Below are 27,633 nucleotides of genomic sequence, written 5' to 3'. Positions count from 1 at the left end.
ATAAGCTCCTTTACCTCCCTACATCTTTCCTCACCCAAGGGAGATAATCTATCATATACTACGATCTCCCCGTAGCTAATCCTTTTCCAGTAACTGCTTCCTACTCATTCTTCAAGATTAGTTCCTAGAGTACCTTTTCCAGGCTTCCCTTTCTTGTTGTGCACCACTGCTGTGCAGAATGCCATTTTATCTGCCATTACTGTACACTGTATTTATATGTGTTATCACACTGAATAGGATTGCTGATTTGTCTGCATCTGTGAGAGTCTTGAAAGCAGGGATTATTTTATTAGCTATAACACCTAGCACCATTTTTTTTTTTTTTTTTTTTTTTTTTTTTTTTTACAAAATAGGTACTCAATAATGTTTGGTAAATTTATGGATGAATGGAACTCTCATTGTGTGGTTATGAACATTTCTGGTGTATCCAATACTTGAACAGTGATGAAATAAAAGAATATTTTTTCAGGATTATCACTGACCAGAGCAGACCACCAAAAGCATTTTGATTTGAAATTCCTTCTCTAGGTCCTCACGTTCATATAGAATTGATAACTTGTTAAATATCTAGCTATTCAAGGGTAATCTTTACAAAGAATATTATTTCTTCATAGTGTTTCTCAAACTTTATATATTAGAATATAATGTATGCTGGGTTTGAGTTCTCATTATAGTTTATAACCTATACTTACTTTGCCTATACGCAATCTAAAAATGAGTTGATATCATACTTTTAATTGTAGTAAATTAAGTTGTTTCATAATTTCCACAGTATAATACCTGTAATATTAATCAGACCAAATCATCACATTACATAAAGTTAATCATTCAAATGATCATCATTACTGCATGCTATAGCACTCTATTTTTATTTCACTCAGCATCAACCATGTATCCTCCCTGAATATGGAGGTAAAAATCAAAGCTAAGAAGGTTTTTCTTATTTTCCTAATATCATGGGAAAAGAAAGTAACAGTTTGTTTTATTGAACCTCAAAAATGAAACCTTACAGGTGTTTCCTCCTTCATTCCCTTGGGTAATTATTGGTGGAGATAAGAACAAGAGAGGTTTATATGTTTGTTTGAGGTACCAATTATCCCTCATGAGAACAGGCACCATTGAACAAATAGATAAATATGTGTGCCGTGAACAAAAGTGTTCATATACCAAAACTACAGAGTTGCTGATTATTAATGATCATTAACATTAGGTATTAAAAAGCACTAACACTGACATCTGTGAACTACTTAGCACAGAAGGCTGATTAATTTGGACAATAAAATATTAAGACCCACTGCATGAGTTTGGTCACTCTGGCCCCTCATTTTCTCATGGCAGTGTAACTGACAGCTGAGAAAGAACATCATTTACTTTTTATTTCAACCTCACAACATATGATGCTGTGGCCAGGTAGCATGTCTACTGCATGCCCAGTGTTATACTTGCTTCAGGATGGGTGTTTAGAGGCCACTGAGTCCATATACTACCAGTCGGTTGTCCATTCTTTAACTTGAATGTTCTCTGGGTTTTCATAGTAGTCATTCTTGGTAAACAAAATGTTATTCAAAGTCTACTATGTGCTAGCCATTTTGATGGGGCTGAAATTCACTTGATGTCCTTCCATGTGGAGTATTGGCTAGAGTATATTCTGATTTGCCAGGCATCTGTTTGACATTCATCTGCTTGTATTTGTCATTTGTTAAATACTTTAATATCACTCCTGACCCTGGGGATAGGAAGTTAAATAAAATATTCTTTCTGTGTTCAACGAGTTTTTTAAAGGATTTTACTTACTAGCAAATAAATTTATTTTAAATTCTATCTTAATTTTCCATTTTTAAATCTTGAGATTATGTGTTCTGTGTCTCTACTATCCACTTTATGAAGTAATACTTCTTTGTTCTAAACTTAAACTTTCTCTGGATTCAAGGAGTTGCCATTAGTTCATTTACAATATTGAGTACCTAAGTCCATCACTTGGTTTCTATATGTCATAATTTTATTGTACTTCAAAACTTACTTAGAATAGGAAGCTTGATTCTCTTCTTCCCACTGAGGGCAGCCTTTATCAGGCCAACTCCTTGACCATTAATTTGCTTTTGAGTAGATCCTTTCCTGTTCTAATTAACCTTGTTTTGAGATTGAACAACTAGAACCATCCAAAGCTCATTCTTTCATATATGCCACAATTGCTGTCTTTGTAGATTAATGAATATCACCCAGGATTTTGTTCAGCCATATCAGGATTTTAACCAGGTTTTATTATTCCTCAGTATATGTTTGGTTTCTCTGAACCTCAGGTTTTCTTCTTAGCAAGGAAATAATGCTTCTTCTCACATAGGATTAGTTGTGAGTGCAGCAAACAGCAGAGTGCCTGAGGTTGGGTGCTAAGGCTGTAAATCATGATTGATACCCATTCATGTGTTATTGGCTTTTTGAGCCACAATAAGGAGAAAAACTTGGCTTGAAACTTAATACTTAAAAAATAATAACTGATATATGTGTCATAAACATATCTCCTGTGTGAAAATTAAAATGAGCCATATGTAAAGCACTTAAAAGAATATCTGCTTTATAAGTATTTATTTATTTATTATCTGGCTGGACAGATTTCTTAAATAGTGAAAGTAAATTCCTCTGTTGCCCAGAAATAATTCAAAGGATATATCACTTGACACATGACTTTACGTACTTTGAATTCTCATTTTCCTAATACTTCCCTGTTGACTGAGATAAATCTTATCATCTCAAAAAAAATGTTACCATCTTAGCTTTTCTTTTCCCAATATCAGTACTTTCCAAATAAATACATATGTTAAAGCGATATCTTCCTATCTTTCCTTTATTTTATTTTTTTTTAATTTTTTTTTTTAACGTTTATTTATTTTTGAGACAGAGAGAGACAGAGCATGAACGGGGGAGGGTCAGAGAGAGAGGGAGACACAGAATCGGAAGCAGGCTCCAGGCTCTGGGCCATCATCAGCCCAGAGCCCGACGCGGGGCTCAAACTCACGGACCGTGAGATCCTGACCTGAGCTGAAGTCGGACGCTTAACCGACTGAGCCACCCAGGCGCCCCTTTCCTATCTTTCCTTTAAAAGTTTTTCCATCTCTGGGGTGCCTGGGTGGCTCAATTGATTGAGTGTCCGACTTCAGTTTAGGTCATGATCTTGCAGTTCATGAGTTCAAGCATCGCGTTTGTCTCTGTGCTGACAGCTCAGAACCTGAAGCCTGCTTCAGATTCTGTCTCTCTCTCTCTCTCTCCTTCCCCCACTTGCACTGTCTCTCTTTCTCTCTCTCAAAAATAAATAAATGTTAAAAAAATTTTAATTAAACATAAAAGTTTTTCCATTTCTTGCATAAAATGAAAAATCTAGCTGCTTAATAACAAAATGGCAAGAAATGGTATGATTTATGTCTGCTGCCCAGTAGTATACTCTTACATATTTTAGAGAATATAAAACATGTCAAAGTTCAAAAGCAAAATTTCAGAGTAATCTTTTGTGGGGGCCAGTGTTAATAATCCTCAACTTCTGTGCACTGTTAGATATCTGTCACAAATACTGAATATTTAAATACCAGCTATCAACGCTAGTGCATATGGGAAATTATGATGTGAGCTGAGGATATATTAAAATACAGTTTCTTTGTGATCATAACTGTATATAGCTTTTAATCCCTCAGAAGTCAAAACCATGGTAAGAATACTACTAAAGCATGTTCAAGCATTAAGTCATTGGTAGTCATTTTTTTTTAATTTTGATTTGTTCGCAGTGTCCAATTTTGTTTTTATTTTTATTTTCATTTTATTTATTTTTAATTTATTTATAGTTTAATTTACATTCAAATTAGTAAACATATGGTGCAACAATGATGTCAGAAGTAGATTCCTTAATGCCCCTTACCCATTTAGACTATCTCCCCTCCCACAACCCTTCCAGAAACCATCTCTTTGTTCTCTATATTTAAGAGACTTTTATGTTTTTTCTCCCTTCCTGTTTTTATATTATTTTTGCTTCCCTTCTCTCTTCCCTAGTTCATCTGTTTCATATCTTAAATGCTTCATATGAGTGAACTCATAGGTTTATCTTTTTCGGACTGACAAATTTTTCTTAACATAATACACTCCAGATCCATCCATGTAGTTGTAAACGAAAGATTTAATTCTTTTTGATTGTGAAGTAATACTCCATTGTATATATATATACCACATCTTCTTTATCCATTCCTATCGATGGGCATTTGGGCTCTTTCCATACTTTGACTATTGTCAATAGCACTGCTATAAACATTGGGGTGAATGTGCCCCTTCAAAACAGCACACTTGTTTCCCTTGAATGAATACCTGGTAGTGCAATTGCTGGGTTGTAGGGTAGTTCTACTTTTAATTTTTTGAGGAACCTCCATACTGTTTTCCAGAGTGACTGTACCAGTTTGCATTCCCCACCAGCAGTGCAAAAGATATCCTCTTTCTCCACATCCTCACCAACATCTGTGGTTGCCTGAGTTGTTAATGTTAGCCATTCTGACAGGTGTTAGGTGGTATCTCATTGTGGATTTGATTTGTATTTCCCCGATGATGAGTTATTTTGAGCATTTTTTCATGTGTCAATTGGCAATCTGGATATCTTTTTTGGAGAAGTGTCTATTTGTTTCATGTCTTTTGCCCATATCTTCACTGGATTATTTGTTTCTTGGGTGTTGAGTTTGATAAGTGCTTTATAGATTTTGGATACTAACCCTTTATCTGATATGTCGTTTGTGAATATCTTCTCCCATTCCACTGGTTGCCTTTTAGTTTTGCTGATTGTTTCCTTCACTATGCAGAAGCTTTTTATTTTGATGAGGTCCCAAATACTTCATGTTTGCTTTTGTTTCCCTTGCCTCTGGAGATGTCTTGAGTAAGAAGTTGCTGCAGCCAAGGTCAAAGAGGTTTTTACCTGCTTTTTCCTCTAGGATTTTGATGGCTTCTTGTCTCACAGTTAGGTCTTTATTCAATTTTGAGTTTATTTTTGTGTATGGTGTAAGAAAGTGGTCCAGGTTCATTCTTCTGCATGTCACTGTCCAGTTTTCCTAGCACCACTTGCTGAAGAGACTTTATTCCATTGGATATTCTTTCCTGCTTTGTCAAAAATTAGTTGGCCATACATTTGTGGGTCCATTTCTGGGTTATCTATTCTGTTCCATTGATCTGCGTGTCTGTTCTTGTGCCAATATCATAGTGTATGGATGATTACAGCTTTGTAGTATAGCTTGAAGTCTGGGATTGTGATGCCTCCTGCTTAATTTTCTTTTTCAGGATTGCTTTGGCTATTTGGGGTCTTTTCTGGTTCCATAAAAATGTTAGGATTATTTGTTCAACTCTGTGAAGATTGCTGGTTTTATTTTGATAAGGATTGCACTGAATATGTAGATTGCTTTGGGTAGTATCAACATTCTAACAATATTTTTTCTTCCTATCCAGGAGCATGGAATCTTTTTCCATTTTTTGGTGTCTTCTTCAATTTCTTTCATAATCTTTCTATAGTTTTCAGTGTATAGATGTTTCACCTCTTTGGTTAGATTTATTCCTAGGTATTTTTTGGGTTTTGGTGCAACTGTAAATGGGATCGATTCCTTGATTTTCTTTCTGTTGCTTCATTGTGGGTGTATAGGAATGCAACTGATTTCTGTGCGTTGATTTTATATCCTGTAACTTTGCTGAATTCATGAATTAGTTTTAGCAGTTTTTTGGTGGAATCTTTTGGGTTTTCCAAATAGAATATCATGTCATCTGCGAAGAGTGAAAGTTTGGCCTCCTCCTGGCCGATTTGGATGCCTTTTATTTCTTTGTCTTGTCTGATTGCAGAGGCTAAGACTTCCAATACTTGAATAACAGTGGCAAGAGTGGACATCCCTGTCGTGTTCCTGACCTTAGGGGGAAAGCTCTTAGTTTTTCCCCATTGAGGATGATATTAGCATTGCATCTTTAATATATGGCTTTTATGATCTCGATGTATGATCCTTCTATCCCTACTTTCTTGAGGGTTTTTTATCAAGGAAAGGATACTGTATTTTGTTAGATGCTTTCTCTGCATCTATTGAGAGGATCATATGGTTCTTGTCCTTTCTTTAATGATGTGAAGTATCACATTGATTGTTTTGCAGATATTGAACCAGTCCTGCATCCCAGATATAAATCCCACTTGGCCTTGGTGAATAATTCTTTTAATGTATTGTTGGATCTGGTTAGCCAGTATCTTGTTGAGGATTTTTGCATCCATGCCCATCAGGGAAATTGGACTATAGTTCTCCTTTTTAGTGGGGTCTTTGTCTGGTTTTGGAATCAAGGTAATTCTGGCTTCATAGAAAGAGTTTGGAAGTTTTCCTTCCATTTCTATTTTTTGGAACAGCTTCAAGAGAATAGGTGTTAGCTCTTCTTTAAATGTTTGATAGAATTCCCCTTGAAAGCCATCTGACCCTGAACTCTTATTTTTTGGGAGATTTTTGATTACTAATTCTATTTCTTTATGGGTTATGGGTCTGTTTAAATTTTCTATTTCTTCCTGTTTCAGTTTTGGTAGTTTATATGTTTCTAGGAGTTTGTCCATTTCTTCCAGATTGCCCATTTTATTGGCATATAATAGCTCATAATATTCTGTTATTATTGTTTGTGTATCTGCAGTGTTGGTTGTGATCTCTCCTCTTTCATTCTCGATTTTATTTATTTGGGTCCTTTCCTTTTTCTTTTTGATCAAACTGGCTAGGGGTTTACCAAATTTGTTAATTCTTTCAAAGAACCAGCTCCTGTTTTCATTGATCTGTTCTACTGCTTTTTTTGGTTTTAATAGCATTGATTTCTGCTCTAATCTTTATTATTTCCTGTATTCTGGTGGTTTTGGGTTTTATTTGCTGTTCTTTTTCCAGCTCTTTGAGTTGCAAGGTCAGGTTGTGTATCTGAGACCTTTCTTCCTTCTTTAGGAAGGCTTGGTTTGCTATATAGTCCCCTCTTATGACCACTTTTGCTGCATCCCAAAGGTTTTAGGCTGTGGTGTTATCATTTTCATTGGTTTCCATGTAATTTTTAATTTCCTCTTTAATTTCTTGGTTAGCCCATTCATTCTTTATTAGGGTGTTCTTTAGTCTCCAAGTATTTGTTATCTTTCCAAATTTTTTCTTGTGGCTGACTTTGAGTTTCATAGTGTCGTGGTCTGAAAATATGCACAATATGATCTCAATCTTTTTGTACTTGTTGAGGGCTGATTTGTGTCCTAGTATGTGATCCATTCTATAGTTGTTCCATGTGCACTCGAGAAGAATGTGTATTCTGCTGCTTTAGCATGAAATGTTCTGAATGTGTCTGTTAAGTCCATCTGGTCCAGTGTGTCATTCAAAGCCAATGTTTCCTTGTTGATTTTCTGTTTAGATGATCTGTCCATTGCTGCAAGTGGGGTGTTGAAGTCCCCTACTATTATGGTATTATTATCAATGAGTTTATTTAAGTCTGCGGTTAATTGATTTATATATTTGGGTGCTCTCACATTTGGAACATAAATGTTTATAATTGTTAGGTCTTCTTGGTAGATAGACCCCTTAATTATGATATAATGCCCTTCTTCAGCTCTTGTTACAGTCTTTATTTTAAAATCTAGATTGTCTGATATAAGTATGGCTACTCCGGCTTCTTTTGGCAACCATTAGCATGATAGATGGTTCTCCATCCCCTTATTTTCAATCTGAAGGTGCCTTTAGGTCTAAAATGGGTCTCTTGTAAACAGCATATAGATGGATCTTGTTTTCTAATCTATTCTGTTACCCTGTGTCTTTTGATTGGAGTTTTTAGACCATTGATGTTTAGAGTGAGTACTGAAAGATATGAATTTATTGCCATAGTAATAGTTGGAGTTTCTGGTAGTGTTCTCTGGTCCTTTCTAGTCTTTGTTGCTTTTGGTCTTTTTTTTTTTTTTTTCATCTTTTCTCCCCTCAGAGAGTCCCCCTTAAAATTTCTTGCAGGGCTGGTTTAGTGGTCACAAATTCCTTTAATTTTTGTTTGTCTGGGAAACTTTTTATCTCACCTTCTGTTTTGAATGAGAACCTTGGTGGATAAAGAATTCTTGGCTGCATATTTTTCCAATTCAACACATTGAATATATCCTGCCACTCCTTTCTTGCCTGCCACGTTTCTGTGGATAGGTCTGCTGTGAACCTGATCCGTTTTCCCTTGTATGTTAAGACTTTTTTTTTCCCTTGTTGCTTTCATGATTCTTTCCTTGCCTGAGTATTTTGTGAATTTCACTATGATATGCCCTGTTGATGGTTGGTTTTTGTTGAATCTAATGAGTGTCCTCTGTGCTTCCTGGATTTTGATGTCTATGTCTTTCCCCAGGTTAGGAAAATTTTCCACTATGATTTGCTCACATAAATTTTCTACCTTTTTTTCACTCTTCACCTTCTCGGACACCTGTGATTCTGATGTTATTCCTTTTTAATGAGTCACTGAGTTCTATAATTTTTATTTCTTGCTCTTTTGCCTTAGTCCCCCTGTTTTTTTCTGCTTCATTATTCTCCATAAATTTGTCCTCTGTGTTGCTGATTTGCTGCTCTGACTCATCCATCCTTGCCGCCATGGCATCCATTTGAGATTGCCGCTCAGTTTTAGCATTTTTTATTTCATCCTGACTAGCTTTTACTTCTCAGAAGGGGATTCTAATCTATTTTCAACCCCAACTAGTATTATTATCATTATTCTAAATTCTGGTTCAGACATCTTGCTTGTATCTGTGTTGATTAAGTCCCTGGCTGTCAATTCTTCCTGTTCTTTCTTTTAGGGTGAATTCCTTCATTTCATCATTTTGTAGGAAGAAAAGGAATTAATAAAGAAAAAAATTAAAATTAAAAAATTAAAAGCAACACAAGGAAATAAAATAAAGGATGCTAGATCCTAGGTGTGTTTTGCTCTGGTTGTTGAAAGAAGCTTGATAGATTAGATAAAAAAAATGGAAAGATAAGAAAAGAAAAAAAGAGAAAAAAGAAAAAAGAATTAAAAAAGGAAGACTTTTCAAAATAGGAAAAAATTAATACAGTAAAATAGAATAAAATGAAATGATGAAAGTAAAATAGAATTTTAAAAATTTACATAAATGTAAAACATAGATTAGAAAAAAAATAAAGAAAAATCTTTTAAATAAAAGTGGAAAATAAGTTTTTTTCTTTTTCTGTATTCAAAAATAGGAAAAGAAAAATTAAAAAGAATTGAATGAAATGACCAACAGACAGAATGAAGTACGATTGAAAGTACATCTGTTTTCCCATAGAAGTCAAGCTATAAAGCACTTTATAGTCCATATACTAAGCAGGTGGAGAGACTTGTGTTTTTCAAGAGGCCTTGACAAACCCTAGTCAAGTTGGGCAGGGCTTAGTGTAACACCTTCCTTCTCCACTGGATGGTGCTGCTTAGCTTACCTGGATGGATTGCTGTGGCATGTGTAGGTGTGTATGCGCATGTGTGGGAGGGGTGACCAGCTACCCAGTCTCTAGTATCAGAACTCTGTGCTCTCCATGTCTGGCAATCAAGCACCCCTCCTTTGTCTCCAGCTTCCATCCACTCCCTGCTTCTACACTGTCTGTGACCAAGCTGTCAGGCTGCCAGGCGGCACCTCCATCCTGAGTTTTATCTCAGATGTGGTTCTGTTTCCCAACCCCTCACTTCTGAGGAACTTCAGCTTTGACCTGCTTAGATCTTCTGGGGGTGGGTCTTGCTGAGCAATGGCTGGGTGCCAACCCACTCCCAGGAATGTTCTCAAGACCATGCTGCTGCCGATGACCAGAGACTGTGGCTGGGTGGCAGCCCACCCCAGAAAAAGTTCACACAATCTTGTAGCACTAGTGCTTCAGGGTTTATGGAAAATCACAATACACATCTAGTGCCTGGCTTCCCACTTAAGGTCCTTGTTCCAACACCAGTGAATGTGGTTGTTCTCTGGGGTCCTCTGGGACCTTTGCCTGTGGACAGGCTGCACAGTCTCTACCAAATGTCCTCTCAGCAGGGGAACTGCCTCTTCCTGTGTGCCCCAAGGACCCTTGGAGCTCGCTCTCTGCTCCTTGGTATTCCACTTCCCACCAGAGCTCTGCCAGATATCGAACTGTGGAGTTTCAGACTCTGTATTCCCCCTGTTTATAGAGTCTTAATGGAATTTAACCGTCTCTCTTCTCCTTTCTCCCTTTTTTTTTCAGTCCCTGCAACTGTTCCCACTTTTCCACTTTCTTTGTAGCTGCTTTTGGTGGGGGGTTGCTTTTCCCATACTCTCCCCCCATCTCCTTCCTCTCTTTGCAAGCAAAAACAGCTCCCTACCCTCCATGGCTCCTCTCTCCCCAAGTTCACCTCTCCATGCTGCATACCTGCTGAGTTCTGTGGTTCAGTTTGTCAGATTGTTGTGTTAATTCTCAAATCAGTTTTTTAGGTGTGCAGGATAGTTTCATGTTGATCTGGCTCCATTTCAGGGACAAGAGATGCAAAAAAACCTTCCGTGCTGTTCCACCATCTTAGCCCCTCCAAATATGGAGGAATTTCTTTAAACAGAAAATAAATAATCCCAATTTTGTTTTTAAATTTGATGCCAAATTTTCCAAAAATTATATGAGATTATCTACAGAAAATAATAGATACTATCTAAGTATTAAGAGACATAAAAAGTAGAATGGGACAAAATAGATCCTAAATCAGTCTGAGACATGCTCACAATACGTGCAGCATAGTTCAGGATTTTATTTCTGCCCTTTGCAGAATAAAGTACTATTTTAAATATGTATCATGTACTGATTTATTGAAACCATAAACACTTGTCATTGTTATTCAATCAAGTTTGGAATTATCATTAAAATTTAGCATCACTTGGCAGTTTTGAAGCACAATAAACTGGTTTATATCGATGAGTTATAAGGTGCTACATAATGTAAGTGTGACAAAAGTGACACAGGAAACCTATCTTCTGTATGGAGCCAGATTTGTTTTGTAATTAGAACTATTCAAGAAATACTTTGCCTTCTAGAAATCATACATTTTATTTTGTTGAAAATTAAAACAGAGTCTAAATTCTTTGGCTTTTTCTTTTCCTTTTTTTTTTTTTTTTTTTTACCTTTGCTCTTGGGTCACCTTTCTATTGCATTCATAATCCTATTGCTAAGTGGTATTGAATAGTTTGAAGAATGATTTTCAGGGGAAAAGTGAATTCAGAAAATTTACTACAAGAGCACCTGGGTGGCTGAGTGGGTAAAGCATCCAACTTTGGCTTAGGTCATGATCTCATGGTCCATGGGTTCAATCCCCACTTTGGGCTCTTTGCTGACAGCTAGGAGCCTGAAGCCTTCTTTGCATTCTGTGTCTCCTTCTCTCTCTGCCCCTCCCCAGCTTGTATTTGGTCTCTGTCTCTCTCTCAAAAATAAATAAACATTAAAAAAAATACAAAAAATTGCAACTACAAATAAATAGTATTTACTTGCACTTTCTATATGTTAAGTTTTGTTTTAGGTGTTTTACATTTCTAAATTGCTTTAAATAACACCACATACTAACTAATTAGGTTTTATTTCCATTTTACATATATGAAGGCTGAAGATCAAAGAGATTTATTTAGTGACTATCCCAAGTAAGCATTAGAAGCCAGTTTCAAACCTGATTCAATTCCACTTACTCCTAATTTTCCTGTCTAAACAGTGTGCAGTTTAAGATCCATTGTTTTGATACTTACTACCCACAATATACCTAATATCTGGTATTTTTCATATTGATAATCTCTTAATTTATAAAGAAAAGGGAAATATTTTACAATAATAATTTATGTGGTCCAATTTTTAAGGCTTTAAAGCCAATATTCAAAGCATAAAGAAGACATAGGCTGAATAGCTTTGTGCCAACATACAGGAATGACCAGTGTTTCTCAATTTTGTTTTTGTTTTTTTAAGTTATCCCTTTAGTGAGTCTTCATAAACCTTTATTCCTAATTAACCCTCCCCAATACACACACAAACACACTGTAATTTTAATAATATAGATATCCTGTATATTTGTTTATATATTATCGCTCTTATGGGGGGGAGTTGTCACAAATTCAATTTTGACATCTAAGATTTTTTCCTTTTTCAAGAATTAATTTTTGATCCCTTATGGATGATATTACTCTCAAAAAGAATGCATGGTATAGACCAACTAAGTTCAGAGCCAGTCAGATATAATCTGATAAGTCCACAAATTGTCATTTCTAGACCAGCAGCATAGCATCACTTAGGACTTTGTTAGAAATGCAGATCCTCAGGCCTCATCTAATCCTATAGAGCTAAAAGTTCTGAGGGTGGGTCCATGCAATTAGTTTTAACAAGCCCCCCAGCTTGCCAAAGTTCTGGAACCACTGATGCATGCCAAAGTTTGGAACCACTAATTATGGACAGAGTGCCCAGAAGTGGGTCTATGATTTGATCACAACATAAGGCAAGTCACTTTATGTCTCAGTTTTTCCATCTTGTTGGTGCCAGACAACTCCTTGTATGGAACCTCACACAAACAACCTTCTTAATCTCACTTGTCAGGGGTCCTACTAAGAACCCACCTGTCTTCCATGAGGGAGGGAAGGAATGAGATTTGACAATCCCTCATCCACTTCAGTAGTACAATTTTTGAAAAATACACTCAATATACTAGTTAGGGTTACATTGACAAAGGCCTGGATTCCCCCCCCCCCCCAAAAAAAAAACAGTAAATGGAAAAATAAAAAATAAGTAAATATTTACATTCTGTCTTGATAGGCATCCCATTATGGGCATGAAAACAAAAACCAGGGTGTCCCATTTTATAGCAGAATAAATGAGGTAATAGATGTGGATTAACTGGGAATTTGTCAAGAAGAACATACTTGTTTCTCTTTCTTAAATTTTTCATTTGCATTTTTACAAAAGTAAGATTAAATGTTATTTGTTTCTTGATCCCACAGTTTCTCAGTCTTCTTTCCTCTACCTACCATTTAAATCATGCACTTGCAGAGATTGGCTCACCCATTTGATTGACTTTTTTCCAGTTTAGATATATGCAACCTGGTAATGATCAGAAGTATTTAATTTCATATGTGGCATGATTGAAAAGAGAAGTTAAGCCTACATAAATGAAAGCATATGGAAAACCAGACTTTTGCTACAGGCAAAAACTTTATATGCCACCAACCATAGGGTATGGTGTCCCTAAAACTTGAGAAATATCTTGTGATGCCATTCTCTGTAAACTTCCACATGACAACTCCAGTCTATTTAAGACTCCCTTGAGTCAGTGATTTGCAAAATGTAAATAGCTGATAACTGTACATCAGCTTTGGTGAAAGAAAAAGCTTTATGTTGATTTAAGCATCGGAAGCTGTAGCATGTATAATTGAATTTAAAACCAAGTATTAAATGGAGAAGAAACATTGTCAACTTCTCCTCTGTTCTGTTTTGTTTTAGGTGGAGCTTGCTAAGGAAAAAAGGTGTGAATTTTTGCCTTTCCTGTCCCCACGGAAGGTTATAGTAAAAGGAGGGAGAATTGTTGCTATGCAGTTTGTTCGGACAGAGCAAGATGAAATGGGAAACTGGAATGAACATGAAGATGAGCTAGTCCATCTGAGAGCCGATGTGGTCATCAGTGCCTTTGGTTCAGTTCTGAGTGATCCTACAGGTAGAGTTCTCGGGAGCTGAAATGCATTATTCAATTGTCTGTTATTTCAGTGCCATAAGAGTTTCCACCTTTCAGGGAATTGTTTTCCACTTTAACATTCATTTTCTTCTTCTAGTATGAAATCCAAGCAATCTTGATTTAAAAGGCTTAGAAATGGCATTTAATGCTTATACAGAATTATTTTTAAAGTGGTGGGGATTGAAAATAACATTAATCTTTCTTTTAAGCTGATAATCAAAATACATAGTCCGTTTTGTAATAAACGTTTGCCTGTTTCCTCCGTAAGAATGGCTTTTCTTCAATTAGACCTAGAGTAAGAAAATGTGACAGAGAAGTTGTAACAGCCAATCTTCAATGATTCAGACAAATTAAGACCTAATGAATAGGCAAAAATAGAATCCATGTGTACTACTGTCCTCGTGCCAAGCCATCACTAGAAACATCAAAATTATCAAATTAGAAAGTTTGAATTTCTGTCACCTCATCTGGATGGCATAAATGGACATGCTAAGGAAGAAAAAAATGCTTTTAACAGAAAGATAAGAAAGGGAAATGTCTTATATAATATTCCAAGTGAGTAATAAGTTAATCAATTAAGAGTATTTTGTGTTATATTTCCTCCAAACTCAGTGTTTTGGGGGCTCATTGTAGATGAAAGCATAGGTACTATGTTCCTTTATTTTGCAAATTCTTTACCTTTTAATACACACTGTTTAAATGATTAACTCTTTTATTTACTGAAAGTAAAATAAAAGATGTTTTTCTAAGACAGACATTCATTATAAATAACAATAACAGCGCAAAAAAAATCTAAACCTGACAGATCCTATGACTCCCTACTATATCCATGCTAAAATTACATTTTGTGTCTGAAATAGGAAGAGATATATGCAAGCAAATGTGCATTTTTATGCAGCAGATAAGTAAAAAATTCAACCAGTCATCAGGATATTTTATCTGCAGGACATCAAACATCTTGGTCTTTGGAAACATCCAGATGTTTAATGTCATCAAGATAAATGTTTTCAAATAGCTGGATGATGGCCCGAATTTGTCACTTTTCATCTAGATGTTTATGTGATATGTAGACACAGTCATAGTGTGGTTTGTTTATCATTAACTGCGTTCAGGAAAAGAGAAAAAAGAAAAACGCATAAATTATATTCTATCATCTAAAAAATCATACTGTTCTTACTACTCGGCACATCACCAAAAACTGAGTAAAAAGTTGAGTCATATTTAACTAGCAATTCTGTTGATGATTCACTTATCAAAAACTAATTTATCTTACCCATCTAAATTTATGTTTCACAACTGACATCTCTAACTAACATTAAGAAAAATGTATTTTTTCCTAAACAAACATAAGTAGATATGACTCACAAGATCATAGAAAATAGCTTTTGCTTAATTTAGTATTTAATTTTTTTAACGTTTATTTATTTTTGAGAGAGACAGAGACAGAGAGACAGAATGTGAGTTGGGTAGGGGCAGAGAGAGAGGGAGACACAGAATCCGAAGCAGGCTCCAGGCTCTGAGCTGTCAGCGCAGAGCCTAACACGGGGCTTGAATCCATGAACCACAAGATGATGACCTTAGCCAAAGTCGGACGCTTAATTGACTGAGCCACCCAGGTGCCCCTTAATTTAGTATTTAAAATATGAAGTGTAAGAAAGTTTGAGTCTAGTGATTTTTATTTGCAAAACCATTCCAGAATTTATTTATGTATTAATTTATTTATGTATTTTATTCCAGAATTTACTTGTATGTTTCTTCCCGTATTTTACATATACTACCCATATACATTAGAGAAATCAAGGAAAAAAATGGTCTTTCGCTTTCCTTTCTGCCCCCTCCCTTCTCCTGACATGAAGTAAATAGAAATAAATTAATCCTTAAATAGAATTACCTGTGCTTTCAGGACCTTTCAATGTTTACGTGAATAAGAAGCTACTTTCCAAGTGAGAGGGAAGATGGAAGAGCTAGAAGGTTAGATAGCATTCATGCCTCTCTTCCCATCAAAACGTTTTCAGAACTGTTTTTTTGAATGGAAAACATTAAAGAAAGGGGGAAAGGGCATCAGTAATTGTCAGAATTTTACCAAGAAAAATATTAAAAAATTTACCAAGATCTTACCCAAGATGATAAGACTTTTTTTTTTTTCTTTTTGAGATCTCAGTGAACAGGGAAATATTAGGAAAATGAGAATTCAGGGTAAGTAAAGTCATGTGTTAAGTGAAATATCCTTTGAGTTATTTGTGGACAATGAGGAATTTACTTTCATTATTTAAGAAATCTTAGCTAAAAAAAGAAGCTATTCATGTCTCCCTCTTCTACCCTAAATCTTGTTCCATTCTGATACCTATGTGATGATTTATGTGTGACATTTTTGTGATTATCACATATGTGATACTATGTGATTTAGTGTATTTATTTCTAACACTTAAAACATTGACCTGCCTTCCCACCCCTCTTCTTCCTTCCTTCCCAACCTCACTTCACTTTGCACAGGCTTCAATGGACTACATGCCAAATCTATGACATTTTTTCTGCATTATCATCCTATTTCCTGCATTTGACAATGTTAAATATTTCTTTCTATTTGAAATCCTCTAAGTCACCTAACCTTTCTGGGCTTCAGTTTCTTCCTCTATTAAAAAGACAAGCATAATAAAACCTTATCCCCCTATCTTTCCGGACTGTTATCAGAATTAAAGTAATGTGAAAGTGCTGTAGAAATGTAGCACATTATTATTGTTTATGGACACCCCATTTTCTTGTTTTTTTTTCTTTTAACTATTCCTCTTCTGAGCCTATCATTGAGTGCTTTTCTTTCTCTAGCTTATTACTTTTTAGTACTTTTCCAAAGTTCAGACTTTATCCATTTTCTCTTAATGTATTTATTCCTTCATTGAACTGATTGTATCATTAATTCATTTATTTATTCATACACACATTCCTTCTTGTAAGAAATACTTAAACAATTTCTATGTGCAGGTTGAGGCTAGACTTACAGTAGACACTATTGCACTTCTGTGTGACTGGATCCCAAATCTCTTTCTCCATTCCATGCCATAGAAGACATTTCATCCTTTATTATATGCCCATGCATGTAACAAACATTTAGTGTCTAATGAATGCCAGGTACCAAGATGTATTTTGGAGAGTGCAAAGATGAATGAAGTATTCCTTCTACTTAAAAACCTCACAAACTGGGGCTGGAGGGAGACCTTTAAACAAATAATTATTTTACCAAGTGAAGATACATTTAGAGAGATATGCGCAAAGTAAGGAAGGATCATCTCATGAGGTCTCCCTAAAGCATGTCGCTTCTCAACTTTGCTGTTGTTTAAATGGTACTGTAGTTCACCTATTACTAAAGTTCAAAATGTTATCCCAGATTCAAATATCTAACTCCAGTTTTTCTTTTCATTAAATTCACCAATGTTACTCTGTACTATAGGATGAAGGTCCTATTCCTTAGCACTTGAGAACTTCATGAAATGGCTTTATATATACTATGTATATAGCTTTATTTCCCACTCTTCCCTATAGAATTATACCTCCCAGTATCTTAGCACAGGTGGATTCCATAGTGGTAATTCAAAAAGTCCTTGGTGAATACATTATATAAATATATTTGAAACAATTCAAGGAATGAAATAAACTTGACAGAGTACCTATAAAGGATGGTGATAACATATTTTCAGCATTCTCTGATTATAATTGTTTAAATGAAAACACCTGTAGCATCTTAGTTATATCAATAACATGTATTTATAAAGGTAACCTAAATTGGGAAATTAAGTTTTTAATCTCATTTTTTCTCTCATGTACTGCATTACTTCTACAGGTCCTTTGATTTGTATGTTGCACAAAGAACATAAAATAATTTTAGTATTAAGCACTTAATGTATCTGTGATAAATATTTCTTGTTATAAAAATGGCGAATGCCTCAACAGCTTATAGAAAAGATAAGAATATCAAATATATAAAACAAATTTGGGTAATATCCTTGGATTCTAGTTGCTAATTACTTAATTACTGCCAAGACTGATAATATTTATAAGTGATAATCATTATTTTCTCTAATTCTACTTTATTTCTATTTCATTTTTTGAGTTATAGCAGTGAGTGGAAAATAGGAACAAAGACTACATATCCCACATCTATGTGCATGGAATATACGTGTGCTTATTAAGAGCAAAATTTAATTGAATCCTTCATTAAGTACTGTCCCAAATTCTAAAGGCAGTGTGGTGTTTGATTTCTAATTTGATGGAGATAATAAAGTCTTAGCCTTATTTGGTGTCTTTCTGTGAGAAACTACAAGTGCTTGCGCCTTTAAAAAAATTCTCATCCATTCCCTCTAAAGTATGTAAGAATCCAAATCACTTTAAATTGGGATTTTATTGTTCGAGACTGATTTTAAAGGCTTTCAGTAAATTAAGCACAAGCTGCCTCTACTGGCATTTCTAGTCCACAAGCATTGCCCTTCACTGGAAATTTTAAAACATTTATTTATTTTAACAATATGTCTCCTCTTCTGCTAAACACCAAAGTCAATGTTTATTGAATTGAATACTCTAATTTTTTGTTTATTTGGACAGTCTCAGGTTTAAGAGACTCCTTGCTTATTTTAAGTTTATCCTCCCTTCCCTTTCTGTTTAGAACCACATTGTCAGTTGTGAAAAGTGTGCATATCTTTTCTGTTAATTTGGAATTGATGAGAATTGTTACCATTTCTACCAACCTCACAGCTTTATTTTTCTGATAGAGGTAGTAACAGTTGGCCCTGTCCTCACATATTCCCAGCAGATCCAGATGACATAATTTTATGTGTCTTTGAATATGCTTCCAGACGACTGAAGGAAGGCACTCTAGCCCATGCCATGACCTCTGTGCCTCTTCTATACACTGCGCCACAGCCATCCTCCCATTCTTTTGAGAAATGTTGACTTTAAAAAGAGCCATGTGCTTTGATCTTCCAGAACATACTGTAATTTGTCTTCCAATTAGATTGTAAATCCCAAAAGCACAAAGATTGTACCTTTATAGTAAGTTGTAGTTCCAATAGCAGTCTACACATTAATGTGCCTATACTAGATGGATAATATCATTGCATATTTGATTTGACTTGATTCATGTTAGCATATTAATTTTATTATACCTATTTTTTCCTGCTATGGGTCCAGTTTCGTTTATTTGCTTTTTTTTTAGAAAATATTAAAAAAAATACTTTTTTTTTTTCTATTGCTATTAATTTTCCCCCCTATTTTGGCATAAATTGTTGCATTCTTTATAATCCAATAAATATTACACTAATTAGAGTCTATCTGGTATAGCAGCTTCGAGCAGGGGTTCTGGAGCCAGGCTGCCCAGCTGGAAACCTGGCTCCCTTAGTCTCTTTGTACTTCAAGGTCCTGATCTTTTAAGTGGAGTGATTATACTATCTACCATCTTGAGTTATTTTAAGAATAAATTAATAAAATATGTAAGGCACTTCAATATATGTCTGGCCCATAGTAAGCATCTCTTAAGTTTTAGATGCTACTATCCTTATGAAACAAAACATAGTTTAATAAGTAAGTTGAGTTATATTGTACCCTTGTGATAATATGAATGTTGTATAGAAATAAAAGCATTTGAAAATCAGGACTTCATCTGGAACTTTGCAGGTTCTGTGAACATGTCTTTGTAAATAAGTAAAGCACATGCTCTTACATTTATGATTTTTTAAATGTGAAATGTTTCCTATATTTGGTTAGTTTTTTTGAAGAAAAAGTATTATATGGTTTGTAACTGTATCATACATTTTAAAAATGTTTTATTATCAATTCTGATGTTTTTCATATAATCAAAAGGATTGAAATTTTCTCTCAACTAATATTTAGCAGTTAGAAATCTCCACTTTGAGTTTCTGCAAATCAAGTATTTAAAAATCAAAGGATTTTTAGTAACTTTTTTCCTCTTAAAAATGGTGAAATTGGGCCAGTTTTTGATCAGTTACTCTTTACAAAAATGTTTATTTATTTATTTTGAGAGAGAGAGCAAACGCACGCATGCATGCACACACACAAGTGGGGAGACCTGAGAGAGAGGGAGAGAGAATCCCAAGCAGGCTCCACACTTTCAGCACAGAGCCTAATGCCCAGGCCCAGCTCCCAACTGTGAGACCATGACCTGAGCTAAAATCAAGAGTTGAACGTTTACTCCAGGTAGGCACCCAGGTGCCCCAATCACTGTTACTTTTAAGAAGGAAAGAGAGAAGTATTTTTGAGGATACTGTTTGAGTTTTTAAATGTTTGAAAGTTATGGGATGATATAATTAAGAATATGGGGCGCCTGGGTGGCTCAGTTGGTTGAGCGACCGACTTCGGCATAGGTCATGATCTCGCAGTCTGTGAGTTCAAGCCTCGCATTGGGCTCTGTGCTGACAGCTCAGAGCCTGGAGCCTGCTTCGGATTCTGTGTCTTCCCCTCTCTCTACCCCTCCCCTGCTCACGCTCTGTGTCTCTCTGTCTCTCAATAATAAATAAACATTAAAAAAATTTAAAAAAATAAAGAATAAACACCTCATGGCACCTGGGTGGCTCAGTCAGTTAAGCATCCAAACTCTTGATTTCAATTCAGGTCATGATCCCACAGTTCATGAGATCAAGCCTGCTCAGGGCTCCTTGCTGAGCTGACTTTAAAGGGCCTGCTTGGGATTCTTCCTCTCTCTCTCTCTCTCTCTGTCTCTCACCCTCCCCCGCTCATGTGTGTGCATGCTCTCTCTCTCTCTCTCTCTCTGAAAATAAATAAGTAAACTTAAAGAAAACACTATGTTTTTGGAAAAAAGAGAAAGGATGAATGGTGCCAATAAACCTGACTCAGCATAATGCTGCAAGGCACTGCTCAGGAGAGTAAGTGACAAAGTGACTGAACTATAAATATACCATGGTACGTGTGGCCCTTCTTCTAGGAAAGGAGCTTCTACATGTCACCCAGTGCCTACATTTTCTTTCTATTCATCTCACTAGAAATAACAAGGAAACACAAAGCCCAATTCCTTCTGAATCAACTCCCTTGATAGCATTAACCGCAACTAGTTTCATGAAGGGAGTGTTTTGGGGGGAAAAGATTTTAAAATCACTTTCTAGTTCCTTTTATTGGAAGCCCTCAGAAAAGTTTTTTAAAACCTCATGGGGTAAATCAAAGATTCTGCCAATACCAGCTTCGAGTGTAGCTTTGATTCACCTGCTCCCATACTGAGGAGAAAGTGCAGGCCATGGGATAATGTGCCTTATTGTGGCCTAAGTCAGATTTAGAAATTGCCAGGCATGCATATTTCCTTATCTCTTTTACCAAAAATGAAGAGGAAGGGGATGGAATGGGTACTGAGTTCAAACTATGACTTAATCAGTCGTATTTTCACCATTGTATGCATTTTTTTTTAAATAAACACAAATACTTGCAATGAAGTTTCAAGGGAACAGATTATGGAATACTGAACTTTATGGGAGATGAAAACTTTTTGGTTGATGGCACAAATGTTAGAGGAAGGGGCCTACTAATGATTACTATAACTGAAAATGGATGAGATAGAATTGAAAACCAAAGTTGTCATCCAGTGTAATTTACTGGGTATGTTATTGTATAATAACTTGCATGGGACTTTTGTTTTTATTTCCAAATGTGCTGTAAGGGACTTAAATCAAATATTGCAGTCCCCTCATTTCACAGGCTTATTTGTTTAACTAATAACCTCTGATTGCCTGCTATTCCAGGCACTGAGCTTAAGTTCTAAGGATGAAGTGGTGAAAAGGCCAATGCCAAACCTTGTCTCCAGGAATGCAGTTTAACAGGGAGACTCACAATTACGATAAATTACACTGCAAGAGAAGCACGGGAAATAATCTAAGGGTCCAGGGAAGCTTCCTAGAGGAAGTGGGTTGTAAATTGAACTTTGAGGTGTATGTGGGAGTTTCCAGGTGGAATGGGGGGGGGAAGGAGGGAGCCACAGGGAGATTATGCAACTTGCTCAACACCACACCGTTAGATTAAGCACTTTACCGTCATCTTAAAAAGCTATATATAGGGGCGCCTGGGTGGCTCAGTCGGTTAAGCGTCCGACTTCGGCTCAGGTCATGATCTCATGTTTGGTGAGTTCAAGCCCTGTGTCGGGCTCTGTGCTGACAGCTCAGAGCCTGGAGCCTGTTTTAGATTCTGTGTGTCCCTCTCTCTCTCTGACCCTCCCCTGTTCATGCTCTGTCTCTCTCTTTCTCAAAAATAAATAAACGTTACAAAAAAAGCTATATATAAAAAAACCCATGTCTTTAGAAAGTTGTCATCAGCCTACTTATTTCATGCATGTTCTCCTCTTTATAAATGAAGGTCTGAATTTTCCATTTTTCTTTCTAAAATTGAACTTTTTATTTTATGATTTTTGCCATTCATTCTCTCATTATTCATCATGTAGCAAATGTTTCTTAACATCCAACTATGTTATATCTACTGTCCTGGTGCTAGGAATACAAATAAGAGTAAAAGAATGTCTTTGCCCTTCAGGCATTCGTATGCTAATGGGAGAAATGGACATGTAAATACATACATTGCAAACGATGTGCTAATTTTGAGATTGCATTTGGATTGGGTTTTAGAGCTTCAGTAGGAGTTTCTCTGTTAGAGGGAATATCATACACAAAAGTTTAAGCTGACAAATGGTTTCATTTGACTAGACAATGTTGGGAAATTCTGTTTAGCTGGAGCAGGTAATGTATAGTAAAATAAGGGTGGGACATGCATAGGGATAAGATGGCAGGAAGTTTGGCTACAAACTTATTTGGAATCAAGAGAGTTATATGACAATCTACGGATTCTGGATTTTATCCTATATACATCCAGGTGACAAATGGAAGGTTTAAATATGGGATAGGTCTTTATTGTTAATGATATAATTCTGATAAGTGCTTGGATTTTGTACCAGTTATATATTCTTCAAATAGTTGGGAATTAGAAACCATGAAATCACCTCTGAGGTGGTTCATATAAGAAGGCAAGTGTGTTTTCTAGTGTTGAACACCTGAATTAGGCAAATTTATTTACCCAGTCATGGGTATGATCCAACAATGTAGGTCCCCTAATGGGAAGCTGCCCCAGTAGGATTGTTAGTATTAAAGAAGGGAGAGAACCTTTGCCCAAATAGTCAGTTCCCAAGCTGTAGGCATGACAGAAGGGAGTTATGCATGTCTAATTTCTTCCTCCAGATTCATGAATTATAATTATGAATTTCAGCTTTTTGAAGACTGGTAAGATACGGAGAGACACCATGAGTGTTATAATCATGAACATTTCAACACATGGAAGAAGGCATGAGAAGTATGAAATAAGCATGTTGCTTTACAGGGGCAGTAATACTGAAAAAAAGATGGCCTGGAATCAAGACAGAATAGTATTAGTGAAATCAATTCAACTATTTTTGTTAGTTTAAGTGGCTACTTATTAAGGTCCAGATTAAGGTAAAAGAGGTAGAACTACAGAAGGGCATTCAGAATCATGACTATTTCTGAAATAGAAGAGTCAGGATTTGGTCATCTGTTTGATGAAAAGGTTAAATGTGGAGTATCTAGTGTGGTAGTTCGATCAGATGTTCATAATGCTGATAGCATTTGGGAATACAGCAGATAGAACAGATCTGAGGGAAATTGTGATTTGTTGTATTTGGATTTGCTCATTCATTCAACTGGAAATGGGATTCGAACTCAGAAAAGAAAGAATGATTGAAAACAGACATTGGGAATCATTACATATGATTTATCTTGCCTTTTCATTATCATAGCTCAGTACCTACAGCAGTACTGCTTATTGATTGAGTTAAAGAAGGAAAGCTGTCATAGCCTATAGTTTAGATAACACTTTAAAAGTATGATAAAAGAGGATATGTGGTATTTCTTCTGAAATTCCAGAAACATCTCACTTATCACATTATGAAGAGGAAAAGTCAACGTAAGTTACCGCTGCTTTTCAGATGGTAAATATCTTAAGGAAGACATGGTGTCAAGACAGTTTTATTCCATTATTCTGTACCTTTGGTCTTTTACTAATGCGTTTGTTTCCTTATGCTACCATTTCATTTTATAATGCCTGAGTAATAAAACATTAATATGTCCTTTGTAATGCTTGGCCCCATGATGAGAATGAATTCTTTTTAGTCTTCCCTATACACTGTCTTGCTTTCAATTATATTTTGGTCAAGAAGCTTTCTTAGGAGCCCAATAGTAAAACTGTACATGTTTTCTTAAAAATTGCCCTAATTATCAGGTTTTTTTTTCCATAAGTGGGGATGAAGTACTGACATTTCTGCAAAATAACCAATGAAAATAATGGAATCTTTGCACAGTTTTTCTTTGGAATTATTTTAAAAGGGTGGAGGTGATGAGGAAGGAGGTCAGACTGATAACAGTGTTAAAAGTGATTTGGAATCAACATCACATCACTTACAACTGCCTTAGACATCCATTTGAAGTACACCATGATATTTCTGTAATTATTTTACTTACCTCTACTAACTGCATAGGAATAGGTTTGTTTCCCCAGTGAATAGCTCTGTTCAGAGCCTTCTCTTATCTTTATTTTCCAGGTTTCACTAGTGGTTGCTATCATATGCATTCTTACATGGAGACAGTGGATAAATCAGTAGTTTTCCATCAAATCAAAGATTACATTCAAGAGGTAGAGCAGTGACATTAAACAACTTTGGCTGGAGAAAGAAGGTAGAAAATGGAAAAATAACATAATTGTTTCAGAGAACAGAAATCATAAAACATAGCCAGTGTTATTCAATATATAGTGAATATAATAGATGTCTGGAGTTTTACTGACCATGGCGTATTATATTTGTCTCTTAAATACTAGTTAGCCATGGTATACTAAAAGTTTATTCTGAAACCTAATATTCTTATGAAATATTAAACTATGCTAGGCTCCTATGCAATGTAAAGCCAAGATGTAAAGTTTAGTTAAATTATAAAGCCATGATGCATATTTTATACTATTGTTCTTAGTAATATGTATTTTGTATTGGAGATTATTTTGTTGTTAATTACTTTGCATTTGTGTTCTTGGCTCAAAACACAATATAAAAATAACAATATACCTATTTAAGATAGACTTTAGGTAGGTGAGACATTGACCTGAAAAAATGTAAGTTTTAATTGTATAAATTGGAAAATTACATTGAATCATATCTAATATCTATCTCCCAAATGTGGAAACTACTTAATTCAAATGGAATATATACATGTAATTTATTAGGTGTTCCAACTGTGCTGGCATTGCAGGAGGAGAAAGCCGGCATTAATTTTAACATCCATTCAGAGGTCCCACCCAGCCATTATACGGACTAATGCTATTCAGGGCCAACCTTATTTTCATGCTAACCATACTTATATTTTGTAATTATGAATCTCTTTTAAGTTTTTTCAAAGAACCTTTATTTCCTAGCCATATTATACACTACATGCTTGACAAATACCCAGTGATTTTCCAAGTCCTCTGAAAAGTGTATTGACAATTCACTTGGCTTAATATGACCCAATATTTCCCCCCATATTTGCACACTGCTGCCAAATGAACTTCTACATCCCCAGTATCATGGCATTATTCTCATATGTTAGAATGTAAAATATCCCCCCCCCACACTTATAGTGGGATTGAAAAAAAAACCTCAATTTAATTTTGATACCCTTTTTTTAAATTTAAAAAAAAGGTTATTTATTTTGAGAGAGAGAGCGCATGAACAGGGGAGGGGCAGAGAGAGAGGGAGAGTGACAAAGAATCTCAAACAGGCTCTGCCCTGCCAGCACTGAGCTTGACATGGGGCTCAGACTCACAAACTGTGAGATCATGACCTGAGTTGAAATCAAGAGTCGGACACTAACCCAACTGAGCCATCCAGGCACCCCAATAATTTGATACCCTATTTATTCTGCCTTCCTACATGCTGTGGGATCTTATTTCCCATTCTTTCATTCTGTATTTGTTAAGTATATAGGGTTCTGTGTTAGATTCTCCTGGGTACACAAAAATGAACACATTGTTCTTGTCTATAGGAGCTTGCAGTCCAATAGACAGAGAAAAATTCACCTAAATAAAAACACCATTAGGTCAAAAGTGATGCAAGGAGAAGCAGATAAACTGTTAGTGTAACACTCTGGGCAGAGAGATGACTTCCAGCTGTAAGAATCAAAGGTTTTTTGGAAGTAGTGGCATTTGTAGTAGAGATGAAGACAGGTGGGACTTGAGAGAGCAGAGACCAGGAAAGCACGTTTCATCACAGTGAACAGGTAGATATGTGGATGGAGTAGTTGCTTTGGCTAGATCATAAGGTACACAGTGAGAAACTGTAAAGGTGGAAAAACATATCATTGCTAATCCACAAAACGTTTCACTGTCAGGCTAAGGTATCTGAATTTTGTTCCAAAGTTGGTGGGTACTAGAAATCTAAGGGAACATGCTTATTAAGTATGTTTTCCTCATACACAGAGGAAAGATTTAAATATGTGTGTCCATTTTGGCTCCTGCTCTTCCCCCTACTTCTCTCTGTATATCTTATCTGGTCTAAATTATATTGACAATAGGACTGTAGGGTATTCATATTTTAATCCAAAGTACCCCTGGAACAGTCCCAAGGATTAACTGAATAAAGGGATGAATGAAGAGTTAGATGGATGTTGGGATGAACAGAATACAATGGATGACTGCTTTATTCAAAATGAAAATCCACAGTAAAAACAGAAGCATATGGAAGTGGTATTTATGTACAGTGTCATATATAAGGCAGCAAATCTTCATTCTGTTGAGGGAACAGTCAGATGCTGGACACTCTCAGTTGCATAAAGAAGATAGTCTCCTTACTGGTCATCTTGCTTTTTCTCTTGCTTCTATATAACCCTACCAGAATCAGCCCTTATAAACAGAAATTATATCATGTCATTCCTCTATTCCAAACCCTCCAGTCACTTCCTACTTTATTTAGAATAAAATTCTTCTCATAGCTTATAAAGTCCTCCTTGATGAAGTCCCTACTTTCCCCTCCACACCCCACTTTACCTTGTATCCTTTCTTTCTCCCACTTCCCTCTACTCTTCAAGTGCATCAACCTCACCTCACCTTAATGCCTCTGTGGTGCTTCCCTCTGCCTGCAGTGGTCTGCCTCGAGGTCATCACATGCTGGCTTATTCTTACCCTTAAGAATATTTTCCCTCAGATGTCATCTCATCAAAGAGCCCTCTGTGACCCTCTATCTCCCTAGATCTAAAGCACCTGTCCCCCTTTTCACTTCCTTTAGCTTATAACACCCCCTTCAATGTAATCCTCTTCATAACCATTTTCACTATCATAAAATTCACTTACTTGTTTACTTTCTGTTTCTTGAATCTTCTGCCAAGTGAAATGCATAGCCCACAAGGACAGGTCTCTTATCTACAGTTTACTCTAGTGCCTACAGCAGGATTTAGTACATAGTAGACAATAAATATTTGCTAATTGAATGAATGAATGCAAGCCAGTGCCTTAAGTTTTTTCCTATGCAGTCATTATTAAACTCCCGGAAAGGGTATCCTGTATGCACTGCCTTGCCATCTTTGTCAGATCCTTTGTCCTTAACCCCTTTTTTTTCTGCCTTTCGCTCTCATCATTTACCTGCAAATGTCATCTTTTTACTGCTCATTGACCTTGACATCACCAAGTTAGGTACCTACCTTACATTTCTCTTGTATTTTACACTTCTTGAAATTATCTCTTCTTGGTTTGCATGGCTCAGAAATACCTTGAATCTCATGAGATGCTGATAATTCCCCCTCTGACTTTAGTTCAGGTTGTGCTTGCTGCCACTGTAAAAAATAACTGGTTGACTCTTACCTGGATTTATGTTTTTGATGAACTTTATCCATCTTTATGACTATATCTTATCCCAAGGCA

General features: G+C 35.9%; 1 protein-coding gene and 1 long non-coding RNA gene across 11 annotated transcripts in view; one reads left to right on the top strand and one right to left on the bottom strand.

The window, feature by feature from the left end:
- Positions 1-27,633, top strand: part of DPYD (dihydropyrimidine dehydrogenase) — an 851,480-nt gene that overhangs the window by 389,260 nt on the left and 434,587 nt on the right. For all 4 annotated transcript variants that reach the window (XM_042997970.1, XM_042997965.1, XM_042997967.1 and 1 more), the window contains exon 11: positions 13,461-13,671. In XM_042997970.1, the coding sequence (XP_042853904.1) occupies positions 13,461-13,671 (211 nt within the window). The remainder of the gene's footprint in view (positions 1-13,460; positions 13,672-27,633) is intronic.
- Positions 1-27,633, bottom strand: part of LOC102965059 — a 47,485-nt gene that overhangs the window by 3,968 nt on the left and 15,884 nt on the right. For 4 of the 7 annotated variants that reach the window (XR_006221727.1, XR_006221724.1, XR_006221722.1 and 1 more), the window contains 4 exons: positions 27,414-27,545; positions 24,213-24,412; positions 15,581-15,706; positions 13,700-13,979 (listed from right to left, as the gene is read on the bottom strand). This is a non-coding gene — a long non-coding RNA (uncharacterized LOC102965059). Of the gene's footprint in view, positions 1-13,699; positions 13,980-15,580; positions 15,707-24,212; positions 24,413-27,413; positions 27,546-27,633 lie in introns of those variants that run through there. The other 3 variants (XR_006221725.1, XR_006221723.1, XR_006221726.1) reach the window with 3 other exon arrangements.

Source organism: Panthera tigris, chromosome C1, assembly GCF_018350195.1.
Source record: "Panthera tigris isolate Pti1 chromosome C1, P.tigris_Pti1_mat1.1, whole genome shotgun sequence".
Classification (NCBI taxonomy): domain Eukaryota; kingdom Metazoa; phylum Chordata; class Mammalia; order Carnivora; family Felidae; genus Panthera; species Panthera tigris.
This window is presented reverse-complemented; position numbering and strand designations above follow the sequence as displayed.